At 50.3% G+C, this 25,092-nt stretch overlaps 1 protein-coding gene across 1 annotated transcript in view; it reads right to left on the minus strand.

Annotated features, from left to right (window-relative positions):
* LOC116624395 overlaps positions 1–25,092 on the minus strand; it is a 143,683-nt gene that overhangs the window by 45,710 nt on the left and 72,881 nt on the right. The window contains 6 exon segments of the mRNA XM_032392234.1: positions 9,555–9,632; positions 10,530–10,691; positions 10,788–11,017; positions 11,760–12,068; positions 20,807–21,000; positions 22,815–23,032. Coding sequence (XP_032248125.1) covers positions 9,555–9,632; positions 10,530–10,691; positions 10,788–11,017; positions 11,760–12,068; positions 20,807–21,000; positions 22,815–23,032 — 1,191 coding nt within the window.

Genomic DNA, 25,092 nt, shown 5'->3' on the forward strand with positions numbered 1-25,092 from the left:
CCGGACGCCGGCTGTGGGAGACGAGACCAGGACGAGGCAGAAGGCATCGCGGGCCCGGTGATGGGAAGATGATGGAAAAGAGAAAGCGATCAGGGAGGGTGTGAGATTTTAAGAAATACCCAGGCGTAGGTATATACGTCTCTGTCCCCACTTCCTGCTCATACTTGGTCTGTGATCCCCGTTCCTGACACAGAGCTCCCACCCTTGCGAGCTCCCCAGTGAGTGGGGGAGAGGAGCATCTTACACGGAGCTCCTAAATCCCTTAGAATTTCCTGGGCGAGACAAGCGCCTTTTGTTCTACTGAGGTGACTCTCGGTGGGCTCCCCAGAAAGACCAAGCCCTGGTGAGAAATTGGAGCCTTCAGCCCCGGCCCCCATCCTCAGGGAGGGGAGGAGGGGCTGCAGAGTGAGTTAACGATCCATCATGCTCATGGGATGAAGCCTCCATGAAAATCCCTCAACTGTGGGGCTCCGGGGCTCTGGGGTGGGCTGAACACATCCACGTGCAGGGAAGGGGGCACCGGCAAATTGGTTGCGGGTGGGTTGGCGGGGGTAGTCCCCATCCAGCTGGTCCCAGAAGTGCTCTGAGCGGCAGAGGAGAAACAAGGGCATCTTTACAGAGGGTCCCAGGGGGTGAGCTCAGAGAGGGGACAGGACCAGATCTCTGCACGAGGCTTTCTGGGGCCAGGCTGGTGTCTGAGGAACTCAAATGGATGTGGAGGGGCTCTGGGTAGAGACCCAAGGAGGCAGGGGTGGAAGGCGGGGGCCCAGCTAGGTGGCTGGACCCCAGGTGTGACCTCAGGTGGCCTGGAGCAGGTGACAAAGCTGGAGATGGGGAGAAGGGGTCGGGCTCCGGGTTCATCTGGGAGGGTGCACCAGCATCTGCGGAAGGCGGGGTCTGGTGTGTGTGAGTGAAACAGGGATGGAGGACGACACCGAGGGTTTTGCCTGTGCTGCTGGGGGGGGATGAGGGGAAATGGGAGGGGCAGGGGGCGGGGTTGGGCAAGCCGGGTGCCCACCAGGCCCCAAGTGGGGATACACAAGCAGATGGGGCAGGTCTGGGGCCCAGGGGAGGGAGCAATGGGGAGCTTCACTGAATGGATGGCACCCAAGTGAGCCACTGGCGCAGCCCGTCCAGGGAGAGAGCGTGTGGAGAAGGCTTAAAAGGGGGTCGAGGACAAGCACTGGGTCCGCAGGGAGGCTTTGGAAAAGGAGAATGTGCAACCATCCCAGGGGCGTGGTTGGGCTAGGGAAAGGAGCGAAAGGAGCGTTATCCCCAGTTTCCAGAGGAGGAGACTGAGGCTCCGAGGAGGCCTGAACCTTATTCCACCACCCCCTTGACTCCACCATCCTTCCAAGAATGTTTGTTGAATGCATGCACGCACGCACGCACGGATTTCCATTACCACTGGCGCTCGCCGAGGCTGACCTGCAGGCCCAGCTTGTCCTCCACCCACAGCGTCCGCAGCGCGGGGATGTTGTGCTCGAGGGTGTAGTCCAGGGAGATGTGCTCTGGCTGCCGAGTGAACGTCAGCTCCTCGGACACCTGCCGGCGTGGACGACTGAGACCTGGGCCTTGGGCTGGGCTGTCCCCACAACCCCCAAGACCCCCCAGCTCCCGGAGGCCCCACTCGCAGAACTGCACACCTGTCTGCCGTCCAGTGCGACCCGCAGGGAGCGTCTGTAGCCGGGTCCATGGCTCTCGGTGGCCAGCTCCAGCAGCACCCGGGCGGGGAGGCTCGCGGGGCTGGGCTGGGCCGGGCCGTGTGTGAGCAACATCTCCGCCTCCTGCCGGCTCTGCAGAGCAGTAAGAGAAACAAGAACTCAGTGCCTGGGAGGTGGCCAGGCTCGCCCACAGAGGGGAACATAAACCGCTCAGAATGAAATCAAGCCTCCTGTCTCCCCCTCCCTGTTGCCGACCGCACCGTAGAAAAACAGGAGAATTTCCAGCAAATGCAGTGAGTGCATTTGGGATGCCTGATAGAAAGTAAGCGGCAAGCACAAAGTTCACTGGGAGGAGCCCAGGAAAAGAACCTCAGAAAGAGAGTCTTCGGCGAGGTACAGGGAGGGACCCACAGAATGTTTGAGGACACGCCTTGCAGGTTGGGATACAGCAGGAAGGAAAAACACCGGGCCCTGAGACAAATAAAAACTCCCGAGACATTCAGATGATGCTCACAGAATGACGTGCAGAATGACTTGCAAGGTTGCTCCGCACACTTAAGTGATGGTTAGTGACTCTCCCAGGGAGCTCTGGGAAGGCCAGCGAGTTCACATGAAATCAAGCAGGCAGAGCTGAACCTACACACACCCTCTGATCTAGCGATTCCACTCGGTGCGTGTTCATTCAAACACATGCAAGCGTGCTTGAGGCAGCGCTATTTGTAAGAGGCAAAAACCGGACACTTACGTCCCTAAGAATTGAAAGCAGGGTCTTGAGAAGGTATCTGCATGACCGTGCTCATAGAAGCGCTACTCACAATAGCCAAAGGGAGGAAGCAACCTGAGCATCGGCTGACGGATGATGGTATTACTCAGCCTTAAGAAGGAAGGACATTCTGACACCTGCTACAACATGGATGAACCTTGAGGACATGACACTCAGCGAAAGAAGCCAGTCACAAAAAGATCCTGTGTGATTTCACCTGTAGGAGGTACCTTGAGTAGTCAAACCCAAAGAGACAGAAGGTAGAAGGGGGGTTGCCAGGGGCTGGGGGGAGCAGGGAATGGGGAGTTACTGTGTCATGGGGATAGAGTTTCAGTTTTGCAATGTGAAGAGAGTCCCAGAGATGGATGGTGGGGAGGGTTGCACAAGAACGTGAATATTCAGAAGACTAATGAACTCTATACTTACAAATGGTTAAGACGGTAAATTAAAAAAAAATTTTTTTTTAGGTATTTATTTGTCAGAGAGAGAGCGCACAAGCAGGGGGAGTGGGAGAGGGAGAAGCAGGCTTCCCGCTGAGCAGGGAGCCCTATGCGGGGCTCGATCCCAAGACCTGATCATGACCCGAGCCGAAGGCAGACACTTAACTGACGGAGCCACCCAGGCATCCCGAGATGGTAAATTTTATATTTTACCACAATAAAAATTTTTAAAACAAAATAAAAACAGGTACATGATTAATTCATAAGATGTACAGTAAAAGGATGACACCACCCAAAAGCTAATTGGTAGAACAGACAGATGATTTACAATATACGCACACTGTGGAATACTATACAGCAATGAGGTATGATTGGCAACAAGCCACGCAACCTCACAAACATAACGGGTTGTTGTTTTAAGATGTACTTCTTTGTTTGAGGGGAGGAAGGAGAAGGAGAGGGAGAGAAAGTCTTAAGCAGACTCCACGCTGAGCGCAGAGCCCGACGCGAGGCTCGATCTCACCATCCCGAGATCACGACCTGAGCTGAAACCAAGAGTCAGAGGCTTAACCGACTGAGCCCCCCAGGCGCCCCACACAATGTTTATTTGTGTTTAATAAATTTGTGTTTAATTAATGTTTGACAAGAGGAGGGAGCTGTGAAAAGGAACACGCTGTGTGCTTCTACGGACGTGACAGTCAAGAACGTGCGTGCATGGGGACTCCTGGGCCTGGCTGGTGAGTGGAAGGGGGCCAGAGCGGGGCTTCTAGGGTTCTGGTCACATTCCGTGCTTTGAGGTAGGTGGTGTTTGGTTTGCGAAAATTTCACCAAGCTGAGCATTTTTCATCTCTGCACCCTCCTTATAGTATTTATGTTGCACTTCGATAAAACTTTTTTTTAAGCAAACAAGCAAGAGAAAAGCGGGGGGCCGAGGGGCTTCTTCTTGGAAGCCTCATTCTCCACGTATGGGTCCTGAGGCTCCCATCTCCCGGGGCCTCTTTGGAGCTAGGCGAGTGCCCGGTGCTTCTCCTCGGGCCTCAGCACCCCTTCCCTGGCCACCCCAGGCACCCCGACGCCCATGCCCTCACCTCTGTAGCCTTGAGGATGAGCAGCCCTTGCAGTGTACTGTTGTCGACGGCGACCAGAACCCAGGCGTCCGCAGCCACAGAGTTCACGGCCACGGTCCCGGAGCTGTTGACTCGGCCCGGGACCCCCAGGGCCTGGAGGGGTTTAAAGAGACACGAAAGCAGGGCTCTTGACCAGGACAGGGTTCAAAATGGGCATCAGGGGTCCCATGGCCTCTCCCTTGAACTGTCCACCCAATGGGGCGTGAATGTCTTTCTAGGAGAGGGTTTGTGACTTTGATCACGTTCTCAAAGTGCCCGAGGGCCCCCTGTCGGTAGCTCTCCGCTATTTGCTGAACTTCCCCTCCTGCCTCCCCGCCCTCCCCGAATCCCCAGGGATCCGATTTTGGCAGCCAGGAGAACCCGGTCTTGTGAACCAACCTGCCCAAGAGTCTCGAAACCAGGGGAGCTGGAAATCCTCCCCCTTCTTGGCTCTCCCCCTCCCCGGGCAAACCCAGACATCTGCTCCCAACACACACGGGAACCCTCCACAAAACTGACAGCAAGGCTGGTACACAGAGCATCTTTTGGCTCCTCACCTTAGCGCCTGGCAGAAGGAGCACCCTGCTCCCCCACCCCCTCTCTCAAACCCCCATACCCCAACTTCCACCCAGTCCTCTCTCTCAGCCTCTACAAAGGATCCTGAATCTGAGTACCCTCCCACCTCATGTGCTTTTCATAAAACAGGAGTCAGTGAACGATGGCCCACGGGCCAAATCCAGCCCACCACCTGCTGTGATAAAGCTTTATTGGAACACAGTCACGCCCATTTGTGTATATATTGTTTATATGGTGTTTCGGGCTATAACCACGGGGCTGAGTAGTTACAACAGAGGCTGCACGGTCTGCAAAGCTGAAGATCTTTACTCTCTGGACTTTTAGAGAAATGGTTTGCTGACCCTGGTCCTAGCAAACGCCCTTGCCTCTCTGGCTCTGCCTCAGGGCCTTTGCACTGGCCCTGCCTAGAAGGCTCTTTCCCTAGATTTCCACACGGCTCCTCCTTCCTCTCCTTCAAGTCTCTGCTCAAATGTCATCTTGTCTCTAGGGACAATCTTGATCGACTTATAAAAAATTGCAGTATCTGTCCTGTCGTTCATCCCCCATTCCCACTTTCTGCCTCCCCGTAGTCCTTATCACTAGGTAATAGAGTCTGCCCTTCACTGATGTATGCCGGGGATTGCCTGTCTCCCCCAGGCAGGCATTTACCTCTGCTTGGTTCATGGCTGTATTTCCAGGGCACAGAGTGGGCTCAATAAGTATTTGATGAGTCCCTTCCTCTGGGGTTCAGTCAATCCCCCTTGTTTCTCCAGTGGTCGAAAAGAAGGCCCCTGCCCTGCCCCCTCGAGACCCTGAGGCCCACTCCCCCCCCACACCGAAGTGCCACCTACCTGCAGGGCCTCGCAGGAGCTCTGGGCGAGCACCTGCCACCGTAGCCCACGGTCCAGGTGCAGCTCACCACTGCCCTGCAGCTCACAGGCCCCCACCTGCAGCTCCAGACCCAGCCGGTGCCCGACCTCCCACCCAAGCTGGACAGTCAGCAAGGCCTCCGGGGGGACGGCCCGCAATGCGGGCAGCGCGTGACTTAGCTTCACTCGGAGTGTGGCCTCGGACTGGTGCACGGCCGCCGCCAAGGTCAGGGAGGCGGTCTGGCCGGCCCATGCGAGGGCCCCGGATGCCTCTGCTTCCCCACCTGCGGCCTGCAGGGAGCCAATGAGCTCTGTCCCTGCTGGGAGGCCCAGGCCCTGCCAGACCAGAGGGGGTTCAGAGAGAGGTCCCAGGTCAGGAGAGAACCCGATTCTCCATCAGCCACCCTCTAATCCCTCCAGCCCCCAGCCCCCCAATCTGTGCTTCCCTTGCTCCCCCCACCCCATGCAGATAACAACAAAACAGCAGTAATCACAAAACACAACTATCCAGTGTAGAAACTCAGTACCCCCACAGCCTCATGCTAAGTGCTCTGCAGGAACCACCTCTCTTCAGCCTGTTCCCAGCCCTGAGCTGGGTAGTCACTGTCCCCACGTGACAGATGGGGATACTGAGGCTCAAAGAGGCAAAGCGCATGCCCAGGGTACCAGGGGGTACCAGCAGAGCTGAGGTCTGTACCTGATCTCTCTGTGCCTCTAATCTAGGCCGTCCAATAGGATGGTCACTAACAACGTGGGGCTGTTGCCATTTAAATTAAAGAACTAAAAGGAGAAACTCAGTTTCTCGGTTGCACTGGTGAGCACCATGCTCAGTAGCTACATGTGGTTACTGGCTACTGTCCTGGACGCAAAGGAAGAACTTTTCCTTCATCCTAGAGCTTGAGTCGGTGGGCCTCCCATGATGCTTTATGCTCTCACGGCTCAGTCGGGTCATTTCATAGAGGCAGGGCATCTGCGAGTGCTCGGGATGCCGAGGGGACCAGACCCTATCCCTACCCCCAGGAAGCTCCATCGGGAGGGGGAGAGACAAGGGGACAGGCAGGGTGGCCTGTCCCCCTCAGATGAGGACGCCAGTCCTGTCTGACTCAGTGTCCCCCTTTCTTGAGACTTGGGTTCCCCTCCCCCAAACATCACAGGACACTTCTCAGACCATCTCTTGGCCCGGATAAAGCCCAGGCTGTGGTCTCATAACCAACACGTGCCTGTCCCCACCCTCAGAAGAGGTGAGTGCCCCTCATTGCCTTTCTGCACTCAGAATTTCCCTGAAAAGACAAATTCATAAATTCCAAGTCTGTGGTCCTTCTGTTGCACAGCGCTGAGTGACCCTTAGCTCTCTCGGCCTCGATTTTCCCGTCCACCAAACGGGAATACGAGACTAGAGGGGAACCGAGTGTTGGAGAGAGGATCTGGGAAATAGCGACTGGGGTCTCGGGAAGCGCCTGGAGGAGGGCGCCAGCCAGGCCCAGGCCGCACACTGGCAGGGGCTCTGGAGGCCCCTCCGGCTGCCCTGCTGGCTGCCATACCCACCTCCAGCAGCGGGCAGCCGGGCTCGCTGGCCAGTGTCCATGCGCTCTGGTTCCCGGAGCGCTGCTCCAGCGTGCCCTGCAGCCGGCATGGCCCCAGCTGGACGGCCAGGGAGCTGCGGGCGGCAGGGCGGGGCCGGACGGCCAGGCTGATGGCGCTGCTGGGTGGCAGGCCCAGGCGGCCCAGCGGGGGCAGGGAGTGGGCCAGGCGCCCGATGACCGAGGTCTGGGGCCCACAGGTGCGGGCCAACTGCAGGTGGGCATCCCCACGGTCACTGCGGAGGCCCGTGGCCAGACTGACCTCGCAGAGGCCCCAGCTCAGGCTGCCCTCGGAGTGCAGGGCCTGCGGAATGCCCGTCACCTGGAATATGGAGAAGCGGCTGGATTTAAGGGCAGCTTCAGAAGCCAAGGTCGGGGAGCTGGGGACGGGCCTGGCTGGGAAGAGGGTGGTGTCACCCTATGGCCTCAACTCCACTGGCACCTCCCTCTGCGAAGTGGCCGATACCCTGGGTACCCCACTGACAGTCGTGGGCTCCAGTTCTGGCTCCAACACTGACTCTATCTTTCTGAACCTGCAACCTCAGTTTATCCATCTGGGAAATGGGGGTTGATCACAGCAACCTGTCACTGGGAGATGTCAATGAGCTAATACTTGGGACTTGCTGGCCAGAGCCAGGCACCCGGAAAGCACCGGCTATTGGAAATTCAGCATCGATATCAACGATCGTTGGTTGGAGGGCAGAGAGCCTAAGTAACTTGTCCCACGGGGGCTGACGACACACCCCGCATGGAGGCACCGACCCAAGATGGGAATGAGAGGGGAGGGATGGGGTTAATTCCGCTCTGATCTCCCAACTTCCCTGGGCCCCAGACCCTGGGACTAAGGACACAAGCAGCCCCTTCCTAGAGGCGGTGAGGATTTGGGGAGCATGTCTGAGAAGCCTCAGCATACAGTGCTCACAAAAGTCAGCTGTTACTTCTTAATGTTCTTCTGATTACTCCCAGACCCTGAATCCTGGAGGCAGGATTAGCAAGATCAGGAGAAAAGAATCAACTTGAGCCCCAGAAAGGAAGACAACCAAGGGGGCCCCTTTGTGAAAAGGGAGAAAATTAAGTTCGGGTTCCATTTTTGGCTCAAAGCTTTGTAGTCGATGCATCCCCCAAAGTCAGGATGGAAGTTTCTCATGCTGAGTGCAGAGCTGGGTATACAGTAAGAAGTTAATAATATAGAGGGGGCGGGAGCCCTGCCAGGCCCCTGCACTGCCGGGCGGGGAGGGGGCTTACCTCCAGCAGAGGACAGTGATTCACCAGGGACAGGGTCCAGTTGGTGTGAGTGGTGTTGACCTCAGCACCAATATCCCCACGAGCGGTCAGGGTGCACTGGCCCAGGGCCACCTCCAGCCTGGCCCTGGGGGGTTCGTGCCCCCCCACAGACAGCTGGATGTGGTTGTCGGGGGCAACCCCCAGAGCCTGAAGGGGGGGCCATGCGTGCTGGAGGCTGGCATCCAGATGGGTATGGCGGTGGCCGCAGGCTGTGTGGACGTGGGCCCGGGCGAACGTGTCCCCAGAAGATACCTGAGCTGCCAGGCTGGCCGTGCGGGTGTGGACCAGGAGGGAGCCATTCAAGGACAACACAGCCAGATTCTGCCCCCGAGAAAGGCACGGTGAGGCCGAGCAGGTGTCCCTACAACACCCCACCAAGTAGTGGTTCACTCTCTACCTGGCCTGGGTGGTCAAGGGAACCCCCAACCGCTGGGCCACCCACAAACCCAGTGAACAAACTCTAGTCCTGCCCATGTGCTTCTCTCTGAAGAGCTGAAAATGGCGACAAGTCACGTGTCCTCTCAGAGCATTTCAGGGTCCCTGATGTCCCCCTCCCCATAGGCCTGGATTTGCTGAGCTGCTCTAGAACTGAGGAATGCCTTGATTTCTAGCTCTTTCCCAGCATTCCAGACCACAGCTATCTGAGGGAAGGGCTATCCATTCACCGCTCCCGTCTCAACCCTTCTCCAGTTACTCTTTCTAGCAAGCCCCTCCCCCAAGTGTGTGCCATGCCTGCAGCTGCCAATTCCACGTGCCCTGACTCTTCAATCTGATGGGGGGGGGGGGGGGAGGCAGCCCCTCTGTCCAGCCCGTTGAAACCCTTTCAGTCCTGACCCTCCTATTCTCTTAGTTAACCCTCCCACCACTTAGGCCCCAGTGTGACCCAGCTCCTGCGGGGGACGCTAGCACACGGCCAGGCTAGGGTGGCGGGCCTCAGGAGCAGAACACCTCTGTCCTCCTCTTCCAGGCAGTCCTCTGGGCTACGTCCCCCTCCACTGCCACCAGGCCACAGAGCTCAGCCAGGCCAGGCCTGCAACCAGCTGCCCATTCAGTTGCCTGCAGAGCAGCACTGACAAGGTCTGCAGGCAGCCCTGTGGTTGCCCCATGTCTAGTGCACCCCGGGTCCAGGAGCCACAGGACCTGCCAGAGCTCAGGGAGGTCTCCCTGTCACGATCTGCCTGTGATAGAGAGGAACCACTGTTCACTTGTGCCCCGGCCCAGGAGAGCTTGGAGCTACCTACGCTGGACCACCATCTGCCACCACTGTCCCGCCTATAACAGAGACCCATGTACCTCGAGAGGCTGCCTGGCGAAGTCCCCCCAGCACAGCCCTGACAGCTGGTCAGGCGAGGCGTCTCTAGCACAGCTGACCTGCGGAGACCAGCAGGGCGGGGAGGGGGGCCTGCTGACGGCCACTCTGGGGAACGTAGCAACGGGAGGCCTCTTCCCCCAACCTAGAGCCCACATGGAGCGCACACATCCGGCTCAACCCCACCTCCCTTTGTGGAAAATAACCCCCCAAAGAGAAGTCCAGAAGCCCGAGCGCTAACCCACAGCATCCTCATTAAACCGAGGGAACCAGAGCTCACGTCCTCACGGGGCCTGCGTGTGCCAGGTTCTAACTGGTTCTAGGAACTGTTAGCAGTCGCTTTTTGCAGATTAGGACACTGAGGCACAGAAAGAGTAAGCACCTTGCCCGAAGTCACGCAACCGGTCAGTGAGGAGGTAGCCTGGCTGCAGCACGCGGGGTGCCCGAATCGCTCGGCCCACCTCCCACACACTGCGGAGGGTGCGGCCGGCCGAGCGCCAGCGCACACGGGGCTTCCTGCTTTTCATTCTGGAGACTAACGCAAGAGTCAGCTGCGCTCGCCCTCCCTTCCTTCTGCAGTGTTGGAAGTTCCTCCAGGGGAGGTACCCAGAGGACGAGCGGACGGCCAGGGTGTGGGCAGTTTTAACTTTACCAGGTGGGGGGGTGATAGGACAGGTGGAGGAGAAGACGAGTGGACAGAAGAAAGAGGACGAGATACAGGCAGGATGGCAAGGATGGAAGGGACGGTGGATGGAAGGGAGAGTGGGAAGTTGGGAGGGAAGATGGGGGCTCAGGGGAGGGGCCAACGTGGCAGGGGAGGGGCCAGGCTGGGTGGGAGGGGTCTAGCCGGGACGGGTGGCAGGGGCGCAGTGGCAGGAGCCGCTGGGTGGGGTGACCCCCACCCGTGAAGTTGGAGAGACAGAGGCAGCTGGGGTGCACTCACGGGGTGGGTCACTCACCCTGAGCCGCGCGGGCACGGTGCCCAGCAGCGCCGAGAGGCCATGGTGCAGCTCCAGGGTCAGCCCGTGGTGGCCGCGCTGTCGCCTCGCCTCCAGGGCCACGCGGAGCTGCTCGCTGTCCACGCTCGCCGTCAGCCCGGCCGCCACGCGGTGTCCCGTGCTCTGGGCAGAAGCGAAGCTGTGGGTGTCCCTCGGACCCGCTACTCCCCCCGCCCCGCCCCGGGGCCCCGTGCCCAGCCCCCCACCCACCCCCCCTACCTGGAAGTGACCTTGGCTGTCCACGGAGAAGGGGAGGCCCCAGCGCCTGAGGCTGGGCACCGTGTGGGCCAGGCTGGCGCGGAGCCTGCCGCCCCCGGCGCCGGGGGCCGGGCAGTCCAGGCCGAGGGCAGCGTCCAGCTGACCCCACGCACTCCGCAGTGCCAGGCTCCCCGAGAGGTTGGAAGCCCCGTGGGTGTGTGACAAGAGCATCTCTGCCTCCGAGGGGAGTCCTGGGAGCAAAGGGAACCACGGAGATGGCTGAGCCTAGTCTGCACTCCATGGGAGCCCTAAGCGGGCAGGGGGTGGGCGAGCCCACCTTCTCTCTGCAGGGTCGGCAGGCCTTGAGGCAAACTCTGGCCTCTCAGGTCCCACTTCCCCCAATATACCTGAGCGAAGCATATGAAAGTGTCAACATGAAACCATTTCCGATCCTCAGCAGTGATGATTTCACCAGGTACCACACTCACGAGTGAGAAGGTCAGGTGTCCCCTTCTCATTTCTAAGCCCCCCAGGGACAGGGACTGGCTCTCACAGAGCAGGAGGGGAATGGGGCGGGAGGCGGGGGTCTGATCTTTCGCTCTCCCCTAGCTGCTGCACCTTTGGGCCCCGCCAGGCCTTACTGAAATGTCCCCAAGAAGCTGGGTGTCCTATTTCCTATCTGTGGTAGCAGCATATCATGGAGGCCCCACTAGACCAGCTTCCAAGACTGAGAAGCTGGAGGGGAGGTGGTGTGGTGGGGGGCCCTGGGGGAGGGGGTGGCAGCAGGGGCTCTCTGCCACTGGGTTTGGAAGCATGTCAATACTCAGGAACTACGACTATCTCTGTATTGTGTGTTCTGGATGAAGAACAGACGCCGGCAGGGGAAGGAAATAGAGCTGGAAGCTGGAGGCTCCTTTCTCTCCCCCCTCCCTTGGCTTCAGGAACTGGGAGCCCTTGGGGAGGAAGGCATGCGGCCCTGTCCGCCCCTCCTACCTGCCTCACTCAAGGTGCTGATGTTGTGGCTCAGGCTGCCTGAGAGCTGGCCGTGCCCAGGGCCCCAGGTGCAGACCCCGCCCAGAGCCAGGCTGGCCGTGTGGGCTCGGAGGCGGGCCTGGCCCCCGAGGCTCCCTGGCTGGGCCTGCAGTCGCCCTCTCAGCCAAAGCTCTCTTGGCAAGGCCTGGCTGCTCTTCTGGGGAAGGATGCCGGTCACACTGTGCACGCTGGTGCTGTTCCCTGCCTTCTCATGCTTGTCCCGCAGGAGGAAGCCCAGCACAGCTGAGTCAGCAGTGATCCTGATGGTTCCTGCAGAGGATGGCAGAGAAGGTGTCCAGAGCAGGGGGTCAGCCCAGGGGACTGGGCTGCTCTGGGCAGGAGGGAAAAGGATCCTGGGGTAGGAAGCTCCTAGATCCATGATGTAATTCTAACTCTTGTCAGGGTGTGGGGCACATCTGGGAAATGGACCAAATTAAACCAGCTCCCTCCCGGGATGCTCTGAGGACCAAGCAAGCTAATTCACAAACAAAAGGGCTTGGGGCGGGGGGGGGGGGCAGGGGGGAAGCAGCATGCCTAACAAGGGGTGTCCGTTAATACCGGTGCTCAATTCCTGCTCAAGAGAGTCACAGACCATAGTGATAGAATGGCCCCATTATACAGATAACAAAACTGAGACCCAGGAAGACTTGAGGGATCCAACCTGGAATTCTAGGGACAGAAATATTGCTCAGAGGTCTCATCCATCCAGAGAAGAAGATTCTACACATTTGGGCGAATCCATGCCCATATATAACTCATGCAATAGGGAAATTCTCGCTCGTATCAGAACCGTTTCAATCTCCTGCCCTGACCAGTTTCTTTCAGAGCCTCAGTGTGGTCCAACTGCCCTTATACCTCCCCTCCTATCATTCAAAGGTTGGACTCGTGGGTTACCACCTTCATGAAGGAGGCCCTTGTGCACCCCTGGGCTGCTTTAAACCCCCTTGTTCTGTGCTTCCAGACAAAGAACTCATGCAAATCTCAATCACAGAGTACAGAGCACTTTCCACACGGATAGAGTTTCTCGCAGAATCTTGCGATCATCTTTTTACAAATTCCTTACATTGTAGGGCCCTATGTCACCATATCCTCTAAGATACTAACCAGTTAATCATGGATAACCAGAGTAAGATTTCACTAGACTATTAAGAAGCGAAAATGATAGGGCGCCTGGGTGGCTCAGTCGGTTAAGCATGTGCCTTCGGCTTAGGTCATGATCCCAGGGTCCTGGGATCGAGCCCCGCATCGGGCTCCCTGCTCAGCGGGAAGCCTGCTTCTCCCTCTCCCACTCCCCCTGCTTGTGTTCCCTCTCTCACTGTGTCTCTCTCTGTCAAATAAATAAATAAAATCTTTAAAAAAAAAAAGAAGCAAAAATGAAATATTGTTGGATGGGACAACATAGAGTCCAGGAATAGACCCACACACATGGTTGATTGATATTTGACAAAGGTACAAAGATAATTCAGCAGAGAAAGGATGGTCTTTGTAATAAATGTGCTGAAATGATTGAAAATCCACAAGTAAAAAAATGAACTTGATCTTTACCCGATCATACACCCAAATTAATTCAAAATTAACCACAAGCCCAAATTTAATAATCTAAAACCATAAAACTTCCAAGACGTGGCCTCAGATTTAGTAAATAGAGATGTCTTATATGACGGCAAAAGCGTTATTCATTAAAAAAATAATCAATTGGACTTGATCAAAATTTAAAAGCTCCGCTGTTCAAAAGACTCCAGTGAAAGAATATAAAGCCACAGATTGGGAGAAGATATTTTCAAAACACACATCTTACACAGGACTTGTATAAATAATTCCCAAATTCAGTTTGGGAATTCAAGAAAACAACTCAATTTTTTAAGTGGGGAAATGTTTGAAGAGACACTTTGCTCAGGAAAATTTAAAAGTAGTATATAAGCCTCTGAAAAGATGTTCAACATAATTTGTCCTGAGGAAAACACAAATTTAAACCAAAATGGGATTCAATTATAAATCACAACTGAAAACCCCGAAATCAAAAATCGACAACACCAATTGCTAGCAAGGATGCAGTGCAACAAGGATTCTCACCACACTGGTGGGAATGTGAAATGGTCTGGCAGTTTCCTGTAGATTTCAACATATATTTGTTGTACAATCCCTCAATTCCGCTCCTAGGTATTTACTCAAGAGAAATGAAATCATAGACTCCCACAAAAACCTGTAGGCTAATCATTATAGCAGCTTTATTCATAACTGGAAAATACTGAAAACCACCCAAATGTCCTTCAACTGTGAGTGGATAATTTGCAGTATCTCCACACCACGGAATACTACTCAGCAATAAAAAGGAATAAACTATGGATATGTGTCACAACTTGGATGCGTGTCGACCACATTATGTTGGGCAAAAGATACCACACTCAAGAGTTTACATACTGTATGTTCCCACTGATGTCACATTATAGAAAAGCCAAAACTACGGGGATGGACAACAGCTCAGTGGTTGCCAGGGATGAGAGTGGGAGAGAGACTGACTACAGTGGGTGGCAAGAAGAGACTTTGGGGGGAGATGATACAGATGGAACTGTATCAAGACCGTGTTGGTAGCTACACAACTGTATGAGTTTATCAGAACATAAAGGGTTTTTTCCTATATGTAAATTACACTCCAAGAAATTATACCTCAATCATTGCCTTCAAAAATGAAGTAATATGTGTTATGTGTTAAAGGATGAAAGAGAGACCATCAGTGTAACTCAAAGTAAAGTTGACAAGAAGAGTTCTCTGTGACATTTTTTTATTTGAATGGGCTTAAATTTATTTTTTTAGTTTTTATTTTTTATTTGACAGAGAGAGAGAGAGAGAGTATAGCAGGGGGAGTGGCAGGCAGAGGGAGAGGGAAAAGTAGGCTCCCTGCTCATGGGGCTCGATCCCAGAACCCCGGGATCATGACCTGAGCCAAAGGCAGACACTTAACCATCTGAGCCACCCAGGCGCCCCAGGTTTAATTTTTTCAAACCTTTGTTATTTTATCATGAAATTTGGTTTGGGCACATTTTAGCCAATTTGGGAGTAGGAGGGTTGGTGCTAATGTTACTACCAGACCAGAGAATGGCATCCACCTCTTGGGGGAAGAGCAGAGTCTTTAGGTTCTGAAACACTGGGCCCTGGACAGATGTCCAGCTAGGGTGCTGGGGTCAAGGATGCGTGGGCAAAGGGTCCCTTTTTGTGTAATCCTGGCTTTGGGAACATTGTTAATGTTTCACATAATCAAAAAACAAATACATAAAATCAGTAAGGATAGGGGAAAACCTAAAAATGGAATACAACAGAAACCAGTGAATCCAACTGTATTTCAAATGATTAACAGAATCATATGGGAGTGGGTAGGGGGATTAATCCTAACGAACTTTTGAACACAGTGTTTGGATTTATGCCTTCAACAACTACTTGGATGAATCTCAACCACATTACATTCAGGCCAAAGACAAAAGGAACTCTAATCAAATACTGAATTCTAGTTAATAAAGTTTACTTTCATAGAGGTATAGGGTAGTAACTCTGAAACTACTTTCTATGTATTCTTGGGCTGAACAAATAAGTAAACATGTTATGGATAATTGGAGCCAGGTTTCTTTCTGTTGGAGAAGGGAATAAAAAATATGAAAATGGAAAACAGTGAAAATGAGCTTTTTGAGGATAGACTGAAATTGAGGACATCAGTGTGAACTAATGGTTTTAAACTTATCTATCTGTAGGCAGATATAGAAGAGTGTGTGTGTGTGTGTGTGTGTGTGTGTGTGTGTGTGTACGCTTCCATTTTCTAGATCCATCCATTGAGAAGGCCCGGGACTGATAGTCCAGTAGGAATAAACATACCTAGCACCCAGATCTTAGTTTCTACATACTATTTTGCACTGAAAGGAACCAAGGATCCTTGAGAAATGGATTATTTCACGTCACAGAAAATATGAAATGAGACTGAAACATCTTTTTGGTCATAAAGGAAGGAAGTGGTCAGAGAATATAGGAACATGTCAAAAAGACATGGGAGGAGTTCCATTTCTATTAATGGTGGGGGAGCTTAACTGGACCAATGCTCCCAAGATGGTAACTGTAAACTCTAGGCAAAATTAATAAACAACTATCTGAAGTGACAGGAGAGTGACCACAAATAGGCAGACCCTGGATTGGAGTTAACACTTGGAGGAAATGACCAGTGCTAAATGATTTGCATGTGTTTACTCTTTTTTGGTGCCATGAAGGTGGACAACATTCAGACAGCAATCTGTAGTCTAACTGATGCAAGAGTCTGAGAACAGAGTTCAAAGTAACAACAACAAATGGAAAGTAAAGTGGGGAATTCTGGAGAAAGACACCCAGGGGAAACCCTAAATTCTACTTATAAACTCTGTTCAAATCTTTGCTGATCCCTGAACTTCACAAGGGTGGAACAGACTCCAAGCAGTCCAGCAAAAATAAGACAACTGAACTGATTTCAGCTGCATCCTCCCAGAGAGGAGAGAGTTTGGATTCTGAGCCTAGCTGCCAGCTAAAATAAGAGAAAAACCAGAAACAGCAAACAAACGGAAACACTGTTTAGAGAAATAAAAAAGAATTCAGAGTCTCTACATTATTCAAAATGTCCAGAATACAATCTCAAATTCCTAGACGTACAAAGAAACAGGACAAGGATTTTAGCAGACAAGGATTTTACAACAGTTCTTATAACTATGCTCAAGAACATAAGGAAAATATTCTTGTATTGAATGAACAGATAGGAAATCCCAGTTCTAAAATGGAAATCATTTTTGAAAAACCCTGATGGTACTCAGCATCAGGGAAATACAAATCAAAACCACAATGAGATATCACCTCACACCTGTCAGAATGGCTAAAATTAACAAGTCAGGAAACAACAGATGTTGGCGAGGATGCAGAGAATGAGGAAACCTCTTACACTGTTGGTGGGAATGCAAGCTGATGCAGTCACTCTGGAATACAGTATGGAGATTCCTCAAAAAGTTAAAAATAGAGCTACTCTATGGCCCAGAAATTGCACTACTAGGTATTTACCCCAAAGATACAAATGTAGTGATCTGAAGGGGCACCTGCACCCCAGTGTTTATAGCAGCAATGTCCACAATAGGCAAACTATGGAAAGAGCCCCGAAGTCCAACAACAGATGGATAAAGAAGATGTGGTATATATATACAATGGAATATTACTCATCCATCAAAAAAATGAAATCTTGCCATTTGCAATGAAATAGATGGAACGAGAGGATATTATGCTAAGTGAAATAAGTCAATCAGAGAAAGACAATTATTATATGATTTCACTGATATGTGGAATTTAAGAAACAAAACAGAGAAGCGTAGGGGAAGGGAGGGAAAAATAAAACAAGATGAAATCAGAGAGGGAAACAGACCATTAGAGACTCTTAATCATAGGAAACAAACTGAGGGTTGCTGAAGGAATGGGGGATATGGGTGATGGACATTAAGGAGGGCATTGGGTGTTATAGAAGACTGATGAATCACTGAACTCTACCTCTGAAACTAATAATATACTACATGTTAATTAATTGAATTTAAATAAAGTTTAAAAAAAAAAGAAAAACCCTGATGGAGATTCTAGAACAAAAAATACAAAATCTGAGATTAAAAAAAAAAAAAAGGATTGAATAGTCCAAAAATTTTTATTGGGTGGTATTTGGAGAAGACAGAAGAAAAAGTGAGTGAGCTGGAAGACAAATCAATAGACATCTGAAGAAAGAAAAAGACAAAAAACATCAAGGGAACTTCAGAGACCTGCGGAACAGTATCAAAAGTTCTAAAACTCATCAACTGGAAATCCCAAGGAGGAGAGGAAAGAGAAAATGGGACAGAAAAAATATCTCAAGAAATAATTTTCCCAAAGTGAAAATTTTCTAAATGTGTTAAGATATATGCACATACAAAATACCCTTTGAGAGTGAAGGCAAACATAACATTTTCAGACAAATCAAAATGAAGGGGATTCACTGATAGTTAGCCTGCCTGCCAAGAAATGCTAAAGGTGGTTCTTTAAAATGACAGGAAATGATACCAGAAAAAAGGTTTGATCTTTAGGAAAGAAGGAAGAACATCAAAAATGATGAATATGTATGTAAAAATATAAAAGACCACTTTATTCCTCTTAACTGTTTTCAAATCAATATGACTAAAGCAAAAATTATTATATTGTATTGGAGGTTTATAGTGTATGTAGATCTAACACAGAGGGCAACTATAGCAGAAAGGATGGGGGAGATGAAAGTCTAGGTTCTTACAATTAATGTGAGATGCTTCAATACAAATGCTAAGTAGAACATTAAATAATATCAAGGAACAGAAGCTTAAGGAGCAATAGATAAATTAAAACTGAGTTCTAATTTTTTCATTGATCCAAAAGCGGGCAAGAAAAGAAGACTAGAGGAACAAAAATATATTGGGAAAACAGAAAATAGAAAAATAGATGTAAATCCAATTATATCTATAATTACATTAAACATCAATCAACTAACTAGTATAATTAAAAGGCAGAGATTGTCAGACTAGACATAAAAGCAAAATCCAACTATATGTGGTCTACAAGAAATTCAAATATAAAGAAACAGATATGTTTAAAGAAAAAAGGTGGCAAAATACACACAATGTAAATGCCAATAAAAAAGCAAGAGTAGCTACATTAATATCAGACAAAACAGACTCCAAAGAGTCATATAAGACACAGCACATTTCACAATAATTGGGTTGATTCATCAAGAAAGTGTAACAATCATAAATGCTCATATACCTAATACCAGCTTGTCAACATACATGAAGCAAAAATGGACAGAATAAAAGGAAGAAATAGAGACATCCACAATCACAGCTGGAGAGGTTAATACCCCTCTCTCATTAACTACTACAATTACAAGACAAAAAGAAAATCACTAAGGATATATATCAGGATAGCACAACCAAACACTTGACCTAACTGACCTTTATAGAACATTACACCCAACAACAGCAGAATACAAATTCTTTTTCAGTGCATAACGTATGTTCACAGATAGACTATATACTGGCTTGTAAAACAAGTCACAACAAAATTTAAGACTGACCCTCTGACCACAATGAAAATAAATATCAAGAAGCTATCTAGAAAATTTTCAAATATTTGGAAATTAAGCAATATACTTCTAAATAACCCATGGGTCAAAGAAGAAATCACAAGAGAAATCCAAAAATATTTCAAAATAAATAGTAATGGAAATAACACGACATCCAAATTTGTGGGAAGCAGTTCACAGAACACTGAGAGGCAAATATACAGTTTTATATGCTTATATTAGGAAAGAAAAAAGGTCTAAAAATCAACGGCTTGAAGGTCCACCTTAATAAACTAGAGTAAATCCAAATTAAGGGTAAGAAAGGAAATAACAGAGATAAGAGCTGGAATCAAAGAAATTGGAAAGAGACAACTAGAGAGAAAACAAAACCCAATGCTGGCTGACAAGATCAACAAAACTGATGAAATCCTAACTAGACCAAAGGAACAGAGAGAAGCACAAAGTAACAACTATTAGGAAGGAGAGCAGGCCAGCACTATAGATCCCATATACATTAAAAGGATGTAACAGATATAATGAACAACTTTATGCCAATAAATTTGACAACTTAGTTGAAATGGACAAATACCCTGAAAAGTTTAACTTACGAACTGACACATGATGAAATAGAAAACCTCAATACCTCTATATCGATGCACGTTCCAAAAAACTTTTCCACAAAGAGCACTCAAGGTGGCTTTGTGGGTAGAGTCCATCAGACACTTAAGGGAGCATGAGCACCAATCTTACACAAACTCTTGGAAAATAAAAGAGGAGGAAATGCTCTTCAACCTGTTTTTTGAGGTCAGAATATGAAGGAAAAAAAAAAACAAAAACGGGAGAAATCCAGCAGACACTGTGTTAATCAAGTGATCAAAGCTAATGTCACCAATACTGGGATGTACTGACCTCAGGTACCTCTGAATTTGATGGTGCCTTACTACTTTGGCTTCCTTGAAAGTAGTCATGAGGAAGTATGAGACCAACCCCCAAATAAGGGATGGTCTACAAAATGACTGCCCCGTACTCTTCAAAAATGTAAATATCATGAAAGGGAAAGAAATACTCTCAATTTTCTGATTTTGATAGCTGCACTGTAGAATGTAGAAAAATATCTTTTATTTTATTTTTAAAGATTTTATTTCTTTAGTTGACAGAGAGAGAGAGAGCATGAGCCAGGGGAGCGGCAGAGGGAGAGGGAGAAGCAGGCTCCCCGCTGAGTGGACAGCCAGACTCAAGGCTCGATCCCTGAGATCATGACCTGAGCTGAAGCCAGATACTTAAGCAACTGAGCCACCCAGGCACCCCGAGAGTTATCTTTATTTTTAAGAAATAAATACTGCACTATTTAGGGGTGAAGAACTATCATGTCTGCAACTTAGTAAAACACAGTTCAGGAATAAAATGTATTTTCATACACAAATAAAAATAGTACATACACACATATATGTGTATATATAGAGACAGAAAGAGATAAGGAAGAAGTATGATAAAGCAATGTGGTAAAATGTCAGTAATTGATGGAGCTGGGCCCATGGGATTCTTTGTAAAGTTCTTGCTACTTTTCTGTAAGTCTGAAATTACATCAGAATTAAAAGTATTAGAAAAAATATGCTTGGGAAACACTGCCCCTAACTCTTCCTCCTGGGTTTTTCCAATATCCATTAGTACATTAAAGGCTCTGACAAGTCTTGCATAAGAAGCCGGTTTGGTATTTTGTTAGAAGATTCACTTTGTCAGAACGGGTATTTGTTTCTGACAAAGAGGTATCATCAATGTGTGAGATACTGAAACAGACTATCAGTGGACTTGAAAACGTGCAGGATTTAATCTACTCTGTGGTTCCACAGAAAATGCTTGCCCAAGACCCCCACTGCCCCTGCCCTGTGGTGTTCCCCAGGCTCACCCTCTCTGAGCGTCTCCTTCTGCTTCAGCATGCCCTTGAGGGTCAGGAGGCGGGGCAGAGCTGTCCAACAAGCCACCGTGTGCTGGACTTGGCTCTGCAGGGTCAGGACCTGGCCTCCCCTCTTCTCCATGGAAGCCTTGAGGAGAAGCTGTGCTGTGTTCTGGTCCACCAGCACCTTATAAAACAGCCAAACCCTAGGAAGGAACGTGATGGGGATAAGGTACAAACTTATCCCCACAGACAGGAGGTGGGTCCCTGAACCCCACTGTCCAGACCCATCATAGGACTGATTTTACTGGCTCTCAGCCCACAGGGATGCAGTGTAATAGGGGTTAAGATCATGGGCTTTGGGGTCAGCCAAACCTAGGTTTGAATCCCAGTGCTGCTACTCACTAACTGTGGCCTTGGACAAGGACATAAGCTCTCTGAGCCCTAGTTTCTTCTTCTGTAAAGTGGGGGATAAAATAGAACCACTGATATTGAGTGGATATTGCTGATAAGTTATCAATGCATCATATGATGATGAGTGATGAGAAAATAAAGAGCTTCAACAAGGCTGGTATTAAACGTCCTGGAGAATTGGGAAGAGGACATGGTCCCTATCATCCACCCAGATGTTCTTCATAGGACACCACGAGAGACACCTCCCTTGAGGATCAACACCAGAAACAAGATCAGCCATGCCTTCTTTGGTGCATACTCACACAGGTGTGAGTGTGTATGTGTTTCCCCATGGCCTTTGAAAATAACGCCACTGGTTGGTTTCTCTTTTTTCATTGACTACTAGGAGGCTCAGAGCCAAATTTTAAGCTGAGCTCTAAAAAATGTACAGGACCTCATGACATGCATTTTGTTTCCTAAAGCCACTTTGAGCACCTTCCTATTTTCTCCATTTTTCTTTTCCCTTCACGCTCATTTCCTCATGTGTTTTGAAAAATCTAGAACAAAAGTTGGCAACCTATACATCTGTGGGCCAAAATCAGCCCACTGCCTGTTTTGTAAATAAAGTTTTATTGAGACAGCCACGCCCATTCATGTGCACGTCATCTCAGGTGTCTCTGGGCTACAACAGCAGAGTCGTTGCCACCGAGACTGTATGGCCCATAGATTCAAAAATACTTACCAACTGGCCCTTTGCCTGAAAGGTTGTCAATTCCCGACCTAGAACAATATAGGTTTTTATAATCTGCCTCAAACCCTTGAAAGACTGGAGACAACGCTGGACATTCGGACAGATGGATGAATCCGTGGATGGACAGCTCTAGGTGGTAATTCTGGGGACGGGTTTATCTAGAACCATACCCAGAGCCTTGGGTCTCCTCAAATTCACAAAGCCAATGCTGGGACTCCGCGGGAAACAGGGCATTAACATTCAAGGGAGATCCGACCTGTGCCAGAATGAGTCATACTCCAAGGGCCAGTGACAATGGCAGCTAGGCAGTGAACATCCTCGCTGGCCAGGCCCTGGTGGGGCATGCACGTGTGCCGCTCCAGTAACCCGAGGACAACCCCAAGAAGCAGGGGGAGAGACTCAGGCACAGGAGGGCACAGTGGCTGGCCCAAAGTCCCAGAGGCTGAGCTGGGGTTTGAACCCGGGCAGCTGGCTCCATGGCCCAGGACCCTGATGGCCATATCGTAGTGGATAAACGCCCATGTGAAGATACAGTCCGAGGTGAAGGACTGTACCAACTTACTCCCCGTGACTATCTCTAGAGACTCCTGTTTTATGCTTTATACTTTATTGTCATCTTTCAAGTCATCCACAATGAATGCAGTCATTACTAAGAAAGAAAAGAAAAAAGAATGATGAAGAAAACTGAATGCCTCCTTCTTCCTTTCCCTCAATGGCTTAAAATCAAGAACGGCCAAAGTAGGGGTGATTTAGACCTGGTCCCCGAGTCATGGAAGAGGGCACCTCTCTGAACGAAGATTTCCCATCTCCCAGGACACGAGCCCTCTGCCCTTGGAGGCCCTTCCCCTGCCTCGCACGGCCCCTGGGGACCCTCACCTGGCTGGGGCCACCTTGCTGGACAGCTGCAGCTGAATGGCCCGGGGGGCGCTGAGGACTGCTTGGTGGAGGAGGACACTCATGTCCCAGCCCCGGCTGCGTCTCTGGGTGTCCTGGCTGGTGCTGGCCTCCAGCAGAACCAGCTTCCGGCTGGACGTGTGCACAGACAGGGAGCCACTGAGGCCGTGGTCTTTGTATCGTCGGGCAGCCACCTGCACCTGAGGGGAGGCAGGAGAGGGCTTAGAAGTGGAGGGATTACTGGAAGGGTCTGTGGGAACCAGCTACGTGGGAGGGCCCTTCCTCCAGGAAGCCTTCCCGAGCCTCTCCAGCTCTGAGAACCACCAAGCCCCACAGACAGCAAGCACACAGGAAGAGAGGAGGCAGAGGGAACGGTGGTGGACTGCCTTCCCGGACCCCAGCTCCTGGCCCAGGGACAGAGTCTTACCTTGTCCTTCCCAGCATGTGTGAAATGGGAATTTCCATCTTACAGATTGGGAGACTGAGGCCCAAAGAGAGTCACATATTTAATATGGGCCTGCATGGGCTCTAAAATTCATGCTTGTGCCTGAAGGGAACAGCGGGGGGGCAGGGAGCAGAAGACCCCTGGGCCACTCAGTTACAGAAAAGGATGCCCCCAACAGTGCCCCCCCCCGGGGTCCAGAAGACCCCCAGAAGCTCTGGGACTCAAAGGGGAAGGTGTCCGGTGCACAAGGAGGAGCCATACTGGGGGCCAGGCTTGGTCAGGCCCCTAGGGGTGGGGGTGGAGCAGGGAGGCCTGCTCCTCTACCAACTTTGCAGAACCTGAAGCCCCTTTCCTTATCTGAGCCTCAGTTTCCCCATCTATAGGGCAGAAGTTGTTCCAGCCCTAGGATGTACATTGCAGTCAAGTGGGAAACTTTTAAAAGCATGCCTTATCCCTCCAAAGAGGAGGTGATGAACTGGTCTATCCACACAAGGGAACATTACTTAGTGATAAAAAGAAATGAGTTCTCAAGCCACAAAAAAGACTTGAAAAATCCTTAAATGCATCTTACTCAGTGAAAGCGGCCAGCCTGAGAAGGCTACATAGTGGTTCAGTGGTAGCCAAGGGTTAAGGGTAGAAGGGATCCGTAGGTGGAACATGGGGGATTTTTAGGGCAGTGAAACTCTTCTCTGTAATACAGTAAATATGGGTATATGATATTCTGCGTCTGGCAAAACCCATAGAACTATACACCCCCAAGAGTGAACCTGGATGTAAACTATGGACTTTGGTTAATAATAATATATTAATATCAGCTTGCCCGTTGGAATGTACTACACTAATGTAAGATGTTTGTAAGAGGGAACACAGGGTGGGTCGGGGGGTGGGGGCATTACATGGGAACTCTCCATACTTTCTCTGCAACTTTTCTGGAAACCTAAAACTGCTCTGAAATATTAAGTTTATTAATTTTTTTTAAAGTATGCCTGGGACCCCCTGACCAATCAATTCAGCATCTCCAGGCTGGGGTCTAGGTATGTTCTAAAACCTCCATAAGTGATTCCAACGTGGCTTGGGCTGAGAACTTTTAGGACACACCCGTGTTTTCCTCCTGGCCTCTGTGGGCCTGAGGACCCCCAAAGAACATGCATTCTCAACACGGGTAATATTGCCCCCAAATGCAAAACCTGGTTTGTTGGGGGTGTATTAAAAAAAAACAAACTTCTTGTGTGCAAATCACAGATGTGCATACAGCACACAAATACAGGATGTCTATGGGATTAAAATTTCATAGAGGGGGTGTATGGTACATGCTGGCTGGCTGGTTTGTGCAAGCATACCCCGAATGACCCTGCTAATCACTGTCTTGAGAATGTACGGATGCTGTGCTCCCTCTATACTCCCATCAAGCAGGTTATGTAGAAAAAACATGTTCCGCATCCAAGGTCATGGGCCCTGGAGGTGGCCAACCTCGAGCATCTCCTTCGTAACAAAGAATGTCCACATGGCACGTCTTGATCTCCTTGGAGCGCTGGTCATGCAAGGAGGGAGAGGCTACGAATATTTGCTGGGCCGGTTGCTGCACTATAAAATTTGTTGCGTGTAGATCCCAGCAACGGATGTTTTCTCCAGTCTGCTGCTCCTGGCCTCCCTGTATGTAAGTGCCCCCAAGAAACCTCTGTTTTGATTGCTGTCTCCAGGTCATTTCTTCAGTCTCACTGGGCCATCACCCACCCTTGGCTTAGAGTCTGCCAGGGATCAACTGCATAACTGGTGAGCTAGCCAGGAAGCTGGAGAAAACCCCATGAGTGCGGA

Source organism: Phoca vitulina, unplaced genomic scaffold, assembly GCF_004348235.1.
Source record: "Phoca vitulina isolate PV1807 unplaced genomic scaffold, GSC_HSeal_1.0 scaffold66, whole genome shotgun sequence".
Lineage (NCBI taxonomy): Eukaryota > Metazoa > Chordata > Mammalia > Carnivora > Phocidae > Phoca > Phoca vitulina.